Below are 14,346 nucleotides of genomic sequence, written 5' to 3' on the forward strand. Positions count from 1 at the left end.
CTTCTGTAAGTCACTTGGGATAAGAGCAGCTGCCAAATGGCGTGAAGGTAAAACACAAATATATCAGGTAAGAGACTTGTTTTGCTTGTGATCTTGTCTCTTTTGCGACAGGGCTGTCTGCCGCTGACTCGCATCGACTTTGATTTAGTCTTGAAAACGAAATCCGCCAAGGTGAGAAATTGCTCAGGCCACATCAAAAAAGCAGTTCTGGTACATGGTGCTAATATTTCAGCGAGGTTTGTGCCACTGTGGAATGTTTTTCATTCCCTTGAAGCCTTTTGGCTTCGACAGTTCCAACTCTTGCGTTATGTTTAAAGAGGGATAATTTGTTTCATATGGCTAATCTTGAAACAAATCAAATTTATCCTGATCGCTTTCCAAAGCCGTGGCGGTGAATTTACTAGCATGTCGGGATAAAGAAAAAGAGGAGGTGTCGAGGGGGAGGGTTACTGAATACACACTCAGCTGTTTGCGAGCACAGTGCAGCTGAGATAGATGCGAAGCATCGCCCAGAGCTCCTCAGTCTGTTATCGCTCTTCAAGTGATTACACTGAGAGGACGGTAAATCCTGTTTATGAGCCACACAAAATGCTTTCCAAGCGACTGAGAGATTCCAGGCTCCAACTGCAAACCGCCGAGCACATGGCCTTTAAAGCGTCAAATCCCAAAAAACACCTCCTTTTCAGACACTCCCAGCTTTGTGTGTGTGTGTGTGTGTGTGTGTGTGGTGGGTTTTTTTTCTTCCCTTTTTTTTTTTTTTTTTTCATTTTTGCATTTCAGTAGGAAACTTTCCAGAGTTTGACATGGTGAAGAGAAATGACCTTTTTACACTCAGTTTTTTTCCACTCCCAAAATTTTGCAGTTCAGTTTGAAAGAGGGATCTTTGTCATTCCCCCCCCCCCCAGCATGTTGCCTCACATCTCATCTCTTTGAAGACAGGCTGCTTAACATCCTACAAGGCTTCCTGTGTCATGTCCTGTCAGATCAGAGGTGGCAGAAAGTCCGTGAGTCTGCGCCAACACAAGCAAACACATTACAGTGCACGAACATTTTCTGTCTTCTCAGTAGGAGCTCTCGGGCTGTGAACATCACTGATAAGTACTTGCATCTACTTGTATAGGTGGGAGAACTGGTGCAGGACTGGTTCAGGAGCACCAAGTAAAACTAAGTACAATTGAAGCATTTTAACATTAAACAAATCAGTTGTCTGCACTAAATGTGCGACAAAAGGAGAAATTGCTGAAATCCTTTCCTACAGTCTGGTCCATAAGCAGTGTGTTCAGTGGCACAATTTACTACTACAATGGATGTGAAATGTAGCAGTCAAGATGTGATTTGAGTGCAGAGATTCAGCTTTAATTCAAGTGCTTTAACAAAAATATTGCATTAACAATTTTGGAATTACAGCCATTTATTTACATAGACCCCTCCATTATTACAGCCCGAAAAAAATAATCTGAAACATAAACCCAAAATTATAAATATAAGGATTGTCTTTAATACCTGGATGCAAGTCTGGACCTCATGTTTCTTCTCTTGAGATGCTTTGCCAGACTTTTACTAGTCACCTTCAGCTGATGATTGTTTGTGGGTCTTTCAGCCTTCAGTTAGAGAACGTGCTCATTTTTTGCTTGTGGTCAAAACCGTGTCATATTGGTTGTGCAGTGTTTGAGTCTGAACAGAAAGTATAGCAGCTCTATATGCTTCGGAATTCATCCTGCTTCAACCAGTAGCAGTCACCGCATCAATAAACACCAGTGCGCCACTTCCATTAGCAGTCATGCTATAACACTGCCTCCGCCATGTCTGACTTATGCTTTAGATCATGAGCCCTTCCTTCCCTTGTCCATACTCTCCTTTTCCCATCATTCTGCTACAAGCTTGCTTTCATCTGTCCAAAGTATCATGCTTCAGAACTGGGCAGACTTTTCTTTTTATATATATTGTTTTTTTATCTAAGTCTAATCTGACCTTTCTGTCCTTGAGTGTTCCCAGTGGTCTTCGTCATGAGGTAAACCTTGCAGTATGTATTGACGTTCATGAAGATGTCTCTTGAATGTAGGCTTTGACAGTGATCCTTCTACCTCCTCGAGACCTTGACTTGTCTATATGTTTTAAAAGTTTTTTCTTCAAATTCTGTAATCATCACTTTATTTTCTTACAGGCCTTTTGAGCCTGAAGTTTCTGCAATCTCTGATAGGTCTGGGGGGTTTTTTCCCCCAAATAATGATGCCCCTCTTTGACTTGCATTGCCATCTTTTTGAACCCAGTTCTCATTGACTGCTACAGGAAAACATGGAATCAATATTTTTGTTAAATTCATAGAATTAAAAATGTCTACACTTCAATCACATCTGGATTGCTTCATTTCAAATCCACTGTGATTGTGTCAAGGTCTAAATACTTATGGACCTTGTGGATTGTATTTGCCATTCTTGAACTTCCCACAACCAATAACCCCTGTCCATGAATTGAATGTCTCTGAATCCTATTCACACCCACACCTGACCTTTTTGAACATCTCATTCCTAATTTGCTGTTATAATAACCTCCACCCTGAGAATTCTGTGAATTCTTTCACTAGATTTTGGAACGCAGCTATGAAGATTTGCTCATTCACCTCATTCCACATCATACTTGACTAATCATGTCACCTCGCTTTATGCACAGGGGCAGAGTCAAGCTGGAACAGGATTAAGCATCTCAGTTCCAGTGAAGGGAAATTGTATTGCTACTTACAGCATACAATGACATTCTACACAATTGTGCTCTTCCAGCTTTGAGGAACGAGTAACGGTCAGGGATGCATGTACACCGATCAGCCATAACATTATGAGCAGTGACAGGTGAAGTGAATAACACTGATTATCTCCTCATCATGACACCTATTAGTGGGTGGGATATATTAGGCAGCGAACATTTTGTCCTCAAAGTTGATGTGTTAGAAGCAGGAAAATGGGCAAGCGTAAGGTGCCGACTTAAAGGATCTGCTGCTAACATCTTGGTGCCAGAATCACACAGCACACCTTCAGGGATCTAGTGGAGTCCATGCCTCGACAGGTCAGGGCTGTTTTGGCAGCAAAAGGGGGACCAACACAATAACCCAATAACACAAAAACTATCCATTTTATTTATTTACACACATTCGGATGTCCAGCTTAGCTTTGTTCGTGGCTGACCGGATTGGATCCTGATATGCTGTTGTAGCTTATCCACCTTGTGGTTTAATGTATTTTGCGTTCTGAGCTGCTTTTCTGCTCAGCACAGTTATAAAGAATGCAAAGACTTCCTGTCAGGTCTGACCTCTGTCATCAACAAGGGTTTTTCAGCTGGCAAACCCTCAGTTCACAGGATGTTTTTTTGGTCTTTGCACCATTTTGTGTAAAGTCTAGAGACTGTTGTGTGAGAAAATATCAGCAGCTTCTGAAATACTCAAAACAGTCCATCTGACACCAACAACCATGCCATGATTAATGTCAGAGAAATCACCCATTTCCCCTATTGTTATGTTAGTGATCTTTAACTGATCCTTTTCTGTATGATTTTATACATTGTGCTGCTGCCACATGATTGGCTGATTCGACACGTCAATACAAATGAGCAGAAGTGATTCTAATAAAGTGAATTTCTATTACATATATATTAACATTTAATAATGCAATCAGTCATTGTATTATTAGATGTTAATATATATGTAATAGAAATTAAGTGTGGTGGTGTTATTATTATTATTATTATCACTTGAGTAAATTTACTTCCTGAATTCTTCATTTGATATGAATTAGTAGAATACACACACTAGGAGTAGAAACACTCCTTTTTGTCCATTTTCTCTGTGACGCAAATGACATACCCTCCCATATCTTTGAAGCAACATCAACCACTTCTTGTGAGCTGCTCTTTTGGGAAAAGACACAGACGCAACAGTCTTGTTTCGAGCTAATGTCCGGGCCAGAAAAATGTAAACAAAAGCCTGTACTGAGGAACTAGCAGCACAGATCTGCTGCATGATGATATTGTGAAGCACCATTTTTCCTCAAGCAGCCTTTGGAATGATAGAATCATTACAGACCTTGAAGCACTTTTACATTTCTGGCATTTTGCAGACACCCTTATCCAGAGAGTCTTACATTGTTATCTCATGTTTATGCAACTGTTCAATTGGGGTGAAGGGCCTTTGCTCAGGGGCCCAGTAGTGGTAGCTTGGTGGACCTGGGACTTGAGCTCACAACTTTCCAATCAATAGTCCAATGCCTTAACCACTAAGCTACCACTTAAACATTACAGACTTTAAACCATCTCTGGAAGAAAAGGTTTTCTTAGCTTTATTGAGCTGTTTTATTCTTCTTCATGTATTTTTTTTTTTTTACATGGATTATAGAGTTTAGGAGGGATGTATGGAATTTTTGCTGCTTGTGGGGGGCAAACAAACAAAAACAAAAAAAATATTTTCTGTACATTACATCATTTTAAATGAACTGAGAACTTGAGGGTTAAGGGCCATGCTCAGGGGCCCAGCAGTGGCACCGTGGTGGATCTGGGATTTGAACTCACAACCTTCTGCTCAGTAGTCCAACACCTTGACCACTAAGCTACAACACACAGTATGCTGAACTATATCTGCCTTATTAAAGAGCTTTTTTTCTTGCAACTCTTGCAAGTAAATTGGAGAATTTTTTTTATAACATATTGGTATTTAACACACTTAAATGCTGTAATGAAGTTGAGACTTTTTTTTTGTTTGTACAGCATGATTCCATGGGTTGCCATGTCTTATGTTCTATTAGAATAGCAAGAGAGTATGGAAACAAAGCTGTGCTTTTTTTTTTTTTAACAGAATGAGAAGAAATTCCAGCAGAAGTGTTCAGCTGGCTTCAGCGTGTGTATAATGGCTAGTCGGAGGCTGTGTGAGTTAGGTTAGAGCAGTAGCGCAGCGGGTGATGGCTCACCGCGTTAACCTTCGCACCTTCTGAGCGGCTGCATCGGTGACGTTTCCACTTTTCAAATGTCAGCGTGCAGATGGATGGAATGTTACACTGGCTGCTCCACATGGTGACAAGCCTAATGGGTCTTAATTGCACAAACAGCTCCACAAACGACATGATGTTATTAGTGTGCTGGGTTGAATAAGTGCATGTCACCATGATATCTGTCTGACACGTCTATGAAATTCACTCGGGTTCGTGATTCTCGTTGCGCGTGGCACGCTTAAAGGATTAGTCCGAGGTCTTGTTAATAACGCAAGATGAAACTCTGATATGGAGAACCGGATTCGTCCGTGGGTCTACCTTCACATCCGAGAAAAGTAGCGTGCTGCAGAAGTGCAGCCCTTTATTTCCCTTCTCTCTGCTAATGGGCTCTGATAGATGGTAGATATGAGTGCTTTACTGGAAATCAGGTGACTAATGCCTCCTACTTGGTAGCTCAGGTCAGTCTTGTGGAGGCTGCGAGTGGCTTGCAAAATATGTTAACGAAATGTGTATAAATCTTTTTGCCATCTTTTTGTGGTGCACATTGAATTTCTTGAATTGTCATGTCACACTCTACAGTGATGGTTAATAACTTATATGAAAGAAGAAAGTCAGGGATTTAAGAAATATTTTAGTTTTTACCTAGTGCACAAGGGACAACATATTAATAGAAAAGCTGAAAAAAAGGTTATTTTTTTTCCCACACAAATGTTTATATGTTCAAACTAAACGGTGAAATCAAACCCATTTCTGCTGTACAGGTTCCCTTAAGTGCTTGTTTATAAGCAACTAATATTTGAAGCTGTTATATTCAACTACTAAAATTCTGTGTAAGGTTATCCAACAGAGGTAACAGCATCTCGCACTGAAAGTGTCCTGACTCATTTTATATCAGACTCGCAGCCATGAAATCATTTGTTTGTACCGATTGAAAATGTCCCATAAGTTTGATTGAAAATGTTCACTCCAGTGTACTGATAAAAAAAAGGGCTCATTCGTCTGAAACCTGTCGGAAAACGATTCATTCCATTCATGACTCTGTTTGACCCTGTCTTGTAGAAATCCTTTGCTATGTTACTACGTGGAATCAGCATTCCTTCCACATGACATTGTTAGTATGCAGTCATGTGTGCAGGATGTTTGTTAGCTGGCTTCCTTAATCACTCATTTGAGGCATGTCAGGTTGCTGCTTTTGTCTTTCATGGGTCTCATTTATTGTGCTGGATAAAACAAAATCATTTGTAGGTCATTTAGCAGGTGCATTTACTCAGGAAATATGCGTTTTTTGTGTGTGTGTGATCAGAATTGTATTACTATTTTGAACAAACTAAACAAACCAAAACAATAAACACACCTAAAGAGCCAAGACAAAACATGGGGGTATGGGTGTATAAAAAAACACTGAAGAAAAATGAATACAGTGGAACCTCGGCATACGATTGCCCTCCCTTACGAATATTCACCTTGAGAATTGAAATTTGCATCGGTATACGAAGCATTTTCGGCATACAAACGAACCAAACCGACCACCAGCTAAATTGCACATACATCTGGGAGCCGTTCAAAACTTGTTTGCGTCATTGGGAAGCCAAGTGAAGCGAGTATTATACATTTTTTCTGTCAGCAAAAGCTGTTTCAAAAAAGTCAACCCACGATACCAATGTTGCCTTCGCCATGCTTTCAAAAGAAAAGGTAATTTTTCAGGTGTTTTTTTGTTGACAGATTCGTGTCATAGGAGATCTGTTCTATTTTTAGCCCAAGCTTGGTAGCATGACTTCCTGTGAGGAGCCTTGACATGGAATGCTTGACTTGGGTCAGTTCATTATAAGCAGCCATACAGTTTACATACGCTTCGTATTGGTAATATTTTTGGGTGGCTGGAACAGATTGTCTACTTTTACATTGTTTCTTATGGGAAAATCTGTTTCGTTATACAAGTTTTCGCCTTAAGAACTCGCCTCCAGAACGAATTAAATTCGTATGCCGAGGTTCCACTGTATGTTGTTAGTCAGATATAAGAAAAACAGTTAAGTATAGTTTATTTAAACATATTACATTTCTGAACAAAGAGTGATTTCATTGCTTATACTAAACATTTCTTAAGGACTAGATTGAATGATGCAGAGTGAGCATGTAGTATTAACATAAATATGTGACAAGGAGCTTTGCACTGATGGGAACTAATACTATAGTATTAAATTTCTAATGTAATATTCTAAAATCTAGGCACACATGCATGGTCGAACAGCGTAGTGGTAATGTGTCTGTTACAAAACACCAGTGTTGGAAGTTCAATGCTCAGACGTGAGCTCTGGGTTAAAATGTCTAATATCTTAAGAAAGGGAAGTCCAGGCCTCTGGATTTGCAGGATTTGCATTACAGATTCATGCTCCAGCACAGTCCAAATTTATGATTCTCAGAAGAAAGAGTGTCCAGTACACTTTTGTACAAATATCAGGGTGTGAAAGCAGTTCTGAATAAATTGCCTTTTTCACAGATGTACACCCAACAAATAAAATTCTTAGTCTTCCTCTAATTAAACTTCGACAAAAACCCAGATTAGGGACATGTAAAATAAATATCAAGAAAAAAATGCAGGAAAAAATTTTACACAAACTCCTCATCAATCTCCATACTCCCAGAAGAGGCAGTATTACAAATGTACAAAAAATTCGGAATTCATGAAAATCTGATATATATTTCAGAGAGTCCTGAATCCTCGGCTGACAGGCTTCAAATTGTACTATAAATGAAAAGTTACTGCAGGTTTATATACAGATGACGCTGACGGGTTTAAGCAGCTTAAAACAGACCCGTTCATTTGGTGAAAATTTTCTACAACTCGGCCATTCAGTATTAATAACGGGGGGAAAAAGGCAATACAAAACAAATCCATCTGTTAAGATGTATTTAGATGTACATGAACAAAGTAATGGCACCCTATAATATGAGTGTGTTTGTTGTGTATCTGCTGCAGTGGCTGAGCTGCGTTACTGGAAAGCCCACACAACACACATCATTATTTAGTTCTTTACTCTGCCTTTATGCAGTTTTGTGGGAGCCTCTGAAAGTAAATCTGCAGCTGTACAAAATGAACAGCTGTTTATTAACCTATATTCATCAGCATGCATATGTGATTATGAGGAAAATCAGCAGTACTGAAACATTTGTAAAAAGGAATAGTTTAAGTTCTGTTTGAGTTTTCAGTACATTTACAGAGTTTTAATAACTATTGAAAAATGTCACCCAGTGTCTGGACTAAAGAATAATGTATACATTGCTGCACATTTCAAACGTAATTCTGACAGCCGTCACGTTGATATAGTAATGAGATTTCCTGATTGCAGTTCTGGCATAAATGATGTCTTGTTGACATGGAGACGGAGTTCATTTTTCGATAGATTACAGCTTCTTTCGGCAGATATACCCATGTAGTGGAGTGTTAAATTTCATTTTTAGCTGCCTGATTAGTGTGGCATAGGGAACAGCATGTTATAAAACTGATTCATTTGATAAAGAGAATTATTTTTTTTAAAGATATATTTTGTCACATCTGTTTTGCTATGATTATCTGGTAGGCTGCGTTTACACTTGGCATTAAAATGCAACCTGTATGTTGATGTCCACATACGAATCGAAAAGATGAGTGTAAACATGATCGGAATGTTATCTGACCAACGAGTCCTGGTTCGGAGGTAGTCGAGGGCTCATTGTGATCGGATCTTATTATAATGTAAACACAATCCAGCTCTCGTGTCTGCATTCACAGGTCGACATGACACAAAATCCCGCCCACTATCATTATTCCCACTGCTCTCTCCCAAACTGTCAGAAAGATGAGCGCGTCTGAGACTCGCACATTTGTATCTTTGTGGAGCGATGCAGACATTCATGCTAAGCTTACTTAAGTTGGTAGCAAACCAACACAGGGCTAGAGCAACTCGTTTCTCCACAGGAATCACTGCACATAGCTGTGTGGTTTTGCGATACAGTCGAGGGCGGAGTAGATTGCAAATATAATGAAAATTTTGCTTTTGCAAAGCCATTCATTCTCTGTATGGTACGTACATTTTTGTTGCCAACGATCCCAGAACCATAGGATTCTTTTAATTGTTACATTACGCCAGCTATCCACCTTAATGATACTTAAAATCTCCACGTTCTTCTAATTTTACAAGATTTGTAAAATATCCCACGACTGAAAATGCTTTTTAAACGAAACCTTACCACTTCAGGTCGACTTTGCGGAGCCATTTTTTTTACTTATTATAATATTGTGCAGAAAAAAGAGATCCGATCAAATATCCAGATACAGAAGCCACATGATGTTGACAGATGTAAACACACCGTGACCTGATTGGCCGATGATCCTAGCTGCTTGATCGGATTACAGCGATTGCATTTTAATGGCAAATGTAAACACAGTAGTTTTTATTACTTTTTTATTACTTTATTAATGCTGTACCATTTAATGATTGCTTGCTCTGGTTATGGGCTCAGCAATGATCTTATGACATGTATGATGCATGATGGACATTGTAGTGACCAAAAAAGGGTTAATCAGTTCAAAAACTAATAGCTGTGGACATGTGAATAATACACTCTTAGGCTGAGTGATGTAATACTGCACCATCATTACAATAGGTTAATTTCTTAAATTTTACAAATAATGCTAGTTTTATTCTAAACCATTTCATATCTAAGTCACATAGAATAGAGGTCATTTTTTCCCCCCAAGATGGCGCAGCTGTTTCCGGAGGCTGTCCAGGTCGGTCCTCTTAGTCTCATTGGAACCGTGAAGTGCTCTCATTAACTGACTATATCGTGCAGAATTTTTTTTTTTTTCAGTATCTAACCCAGTGTAACATCACAGCATGTTGCATTATGGGAGTTATTGCTTACCCTCATGGCTCAGCCACCTGTCTAGATTCTTCAGGCACATTTGTAAGGGATCTGCTATATGCTGGCTTTTAATCACATAAGCGACAGCAGAAGCAGTGCAGATGGACTGAGTTCGGAAAAAGTTTCTTCTTGCTTTATGTCTAAAAGCAAAATCATTGGTAGCAAAAACAAACGAACAAAAAAAACCCCTGGGATTTAACTATAGAATGATAAAATGTCTATCTGGCTATAAAGTGTGCTTTATTCCAGTACCTAGTTCTGAAGTAAATCCCATTAAAACAAGAGCTGGATTAAGCTGTGTGATGGATGAGATACTATAGGGTGATGACACATGGTGTCTCGCAATGTATTAAAATATCCTGATGAACCCTCTGTGTGACATGTATTAAAACTGGCTTCCATTGTTTTAAGCAGAATTCTTAACATTTATTCAGGGAGTGAATTACAGAGGATGGGTTGGGTATGACACTCCTTAATTCAGACTGCTACTAATACAGTAGCATTCTATATGAGGACAATGACCCTGTGAATGTCACCGTGTAATTAGCTCTGCATGTTTATTGGAACGCCGTGATTCATCAAACCAGCCTCAAGACTGCTCATGTGGAACTCGACCCAGCAGCGAATGATTATTTGTTTCGAGGGTTAATTGGCATAATGTTGCCTTTCTCAGGATCAATCTTGCAACAATGAGCGTCATTCACAAATGATATGCTGTTTTATTAGAGGTGTCATTAGAAGAATCAGTTTCATTAACCTGGCTTGGGACTGTACGAGTTTTGGATTGATTTTGACGTCATGGACAAAAATCTCACGTCGAAGAATTGGAGAATTATTTAATCGTGAGTTTATTATTTTTAGTTCTATTATTTTATCGTTCTTAGAAAATGTAAGCTCACAATCAGCCAGTTTAACTAAAGATGGCTGACGAGGAAGTTCTGGCAGCATCAGAACTTTTTTGGATTAATCTGTGTGTGTATGACGCAGGTATAAAGCGAATAAAAAATATATATATATGAAAAATGCTGATAACCTCAGGGTCACTTTGAAGGATGTTTCCATTTCTACAACTCCATATTCTTCATAAGCCATAATCAGATCACGCTGATTGATGATGTATTTGGAACCTTTTCTTTAATCACAGGTCTTTCATTAGAGGTTGTATAATCCGCAGATTCCCGGAGAACCCCCTGTCCTGCACAGTTTACTGTTTCTTCACTAAATCACCTAATCAGCTAATTTACAGCCGAGATGCAGTGTGTGAGTTAGAGCCCTCAAATATGCAGGACAGTGCGTTACTCCTTCCAAGATTCAGTGTTGGGAACATGTTTTATAATCTGACATGGATTTATAAAATTTAGAATTCATCCAGTATAGAATTCAAGTCATCTAATTGTTTTTGTGACAGCTTTTCGAAGAACTACGCAAACTGCTGCTTCTCTTACAGTCTGCCCAGGTGGAACTATTCATCTGACGATCTCAAACTTTTCATCAAGAATTGTCCAGCGTTCCTTGCTCCTCTTCCTGGAGCTCAACCTCCCAATAGAATCCGGTTCCTAATCCGGATCTGGATAATCAAGCAGGCTAATGATCTGGAGCAGGTGTAGCACTAGGGATTTTAGTGATCCAGGAACAGGGTTTGGTGGTGATCAACCTGGCTAGTTGTAATGCTTCAAGCATGTCAAGAGCTCTGGGTGAGGTTTGAAGTGACAGCTCGTTACGTAAGAGACCTTTGATTACGTAGAAACTATAAACAGCTGATGAGCTTGGTTATTAGATTCGGTGATTTGTCCTTCCCCACCTTAGTGAATGTGAAAGAAAAAAAAAAGAGAGAGAGAGAGGATGTATCAGAAATGATCCTCTCGTCCTTTCTTAACTCTGTTAGCGACGCGTGGTCCCGGCGCGACGGCAGCGCATGAATATTATCGTGCGCGTGCTACTTCGGAAGTAGGTCACCGCTTCAACCGTGTCTTGTCAGCTGCTGCTGCTCTCTCCTCGGTTCGCTTCCCTGCTGAAGCTCATTTTTTAATAACCCGAATCCGGGAATTTTACCGCTTTAGGAATGTGACGCTTTTTTCTCTCTCTCTCTATTCGCGCTCGGCTGACAGAGTGGACTCGGAGGTAAACGCAGGATTACTGCTCTGTTTTTATCGCTTGTGCGCCTTCGCCTGTTTCTGTGTATTCGTCGTCAAGGGAAAGAAACGCGTCCGCGTGAAGGATTACAGCGCGAGCGATTCGGGGTAATCAGTGGCTTTATGCTGTTTTGTTGAAGTGCTCGGTTGCTTGTAGGAGCAGCTCGTTTAGCGCTGACGTATCGTCGCTGGCTTTGGGTTTGTGAAGGCTTGGAGGAGCAGGAGGCGCTCGCTTCTTCTCACTGCTCGGCTTTCTGGTTCTTATTCTGAACATTGAGGTGGGATTCATTTGTTTTGCTTTGGAGTTGGCCGATTTACTTCAGCTTTCCGTGTGTGTGTGTGTGTGTGTGTGTGTACGGTCTGTGTGAGGGGGGTGTTAAAAGCCCCAAGCGCCACGATTTGAAATCGGGAATGTTAGAGTCCGTATAACGCCCTATGTGATCTGCTCCAAACACGCTTCTCCTCCTCAGCACATCTCCAAACATCTCTAAATGCGATTATTATAGACATCGCAGCAAATCATTAGATCGTTAGTATCTCTCTCTCTCTCTCTCTCTCTCTCTCTCTCTCTCTCTCTCTCTCTCTCTCTCGCTCTTTCGCTCTCTCTCTCGCGCTCTCTGTTTTGTTTTTTCTTTTTTTTTGTTTGTCGTGTCCTTTCAGTCAGATCAATTCCCCAACCTCAGCATAGAGAGAGATGGAGAGAGCAGGAAAGAGAAAGAGAGAGGGGGAGAGAGAGAGAGTAAGAGAGAAAGAGAGAGGGGGAGAGAGAGAGAGTAAGAGAGAAAGAGAGAGGGGGAGAGAGAGTAAGAGAGAAAGAGAGAGGGGGAGAGAGAGAGAGAGAGTAAGAGAGAAAGAGAGAGAAAGAGAGAGAGAGTGGTGGAAGGAGGGAGAATGGGGGATGGAGAGAGCAGGAGAGAAAGAGAGGGAGAAGGAGAGAGAGAGAGAAAGAGATGGAGAGAAAGAGTGAGGGAGAGAGATGGAGAGAGAGAGAAAGAGAGAGGGAAGGACAGAGAGAAAGAGAGGGAGAGAGAGAGAAGGGGAAAAAAAGCTGATCTGATTTCTCTGAAGATTACTTGGGTTCAAAGTTAACATCAATTCACATGGAGGTTTGATTAACTAGGCTACTTTGTCTCCAGAGCCACGTTCCCAGTACTAAACACTAAACCATTTATACACTTGCTTTTGGGGTCATTCTTTATCATGCAGGCAGCACCCCCAAAAACCATTTACTGGCAGTTCCACATGACATATATAACAAAAGGATGGCGAAAGGGATCATTGTCTACTTTTAAAAAACCTGATGGGACAGAGATTTTTTTTTAAGCACAGTTAATTTTTCTGCTTAAACTCTTTTGTAATCTGGAATACTGTTATGTAGAAAGAACGTACAATTATACATGACTATCATAGGGCCTGTTCGCTATCTTTATGTAAATGAAATACTTGGGGGTTGTATTGAGCTATTTAATTGTGCATTTAATGACAACATGACAATCAGTGCATTCTGTCAAGGCTGAAATAGTAAAATTTGTTATTTTTGTAGAGTTGTTGCAGGCTGCTGAGGAAGTGTATTCCTCCTGTGTTTTATTTTCTTTCAGTAAATGTCACTATCTTAAACCTATCCATGAAATGAGTTCTGATACGTTCATCATCTTTATGTGAACTCGCTTGTCTAACAGCTCCATGAAGTACAGACCATGCTTGTTTTTTTTCTAACCACAGATTGCCTCGTTATTTGTCATCATGGCCGAGAGAGTAAAAATAGAAGTATGCAACAGGACAACTAAAAAAATAATGGCTATCTGGGTAGGGAAATGCTACAATAATCATTTCACTGGAAACCATTTTCTGACCATTTTGAATTTTGGCTCCTGTAGTGTTGTTTCAGACCAGTTTAAATTTCTGCTTTCTGCTAGACTTTAAAGTCTATCTATCTATCTATCTATCTATCTATCTATCTATCTATCTATCTATCTATCTATCTATCTATCTATCTATCTATCTATCTATCAACAAAAACTTTAGCCAATTAAATTCTCTATTCTCCATCTTCTTCATGATTGAATAACGCTACAGCTGAATGTTAATTCATCACTTGTGAAATTTGCAGAGCTGTTTCACTTGTACACAAAATTCCATTCATTTCAAATATAAAATCCTTTAAATCTAGTCCATTTCCAACAGCAAACTACTGGTGCCTGATCTCTAATATTCTGATTACATAATGGTTCAGCTCTTAAAGCAGTAGAAATGTGGGCTATTTCTTGAAATGGGTTTACCGCTTCCTTGAACAAGTACCAGCAACTTGTCAGAGGAAAAAGGGATCATTTACAGGAGGGAAA

At 39.8% G+C, this 14,346-nt stretch overlaps 1 protein-coding gene across 9 annotated transcripts in view; it reads left to right on the top strand.

Moving 5' to 3' along the window:
* Positions 1 to 14,346, top strand: part of bahd1 (bromo adjacent homology domain containing 1) — a 49,447-nt gene that overhangs the window by 15,370 nt on the left and 19,731 nt on the right. Inside the window, exons 1-2 of one of the 9 annotated variants that reach the window (XM_058399148.1) lie at positions 11,631 to 11,819; positions 13,727 to 13,810. The exons of 1 other annotated variant lie outside the window; for it this stretch is intronic. Coding sequence is in view for 1 of the 8 variants with exons in the window: in XM_058399145.1 (XP_058255128.1) it covers positions 10,579 to 10,714 (136 nt within the window). In the remaining 7 variants the exon portion in view is untranslated. 7 more of the 9 variants (XM_058399151.1, XM_058399145.1, XM_058399149.1 and 4 more) reach the window with 7 other exon arrangements.

Source organism: Hemibagrus wyckioides, linkage group LG09 (assembly GCF_019097595.1).
Source record: "Hemibagrus wyckioides isolate EC202008001 linkage group LG09, SWU_Hwy_1.0, whole genome shotgun sequence".
NCBI classification, from domain to species: domain Eukaryota; kingdom Metazoa; phylum Chordata; class Actinopteri; order Siluriformes; family Bagridae; genus Hemibagrus; species Hemibagrus wyckioides.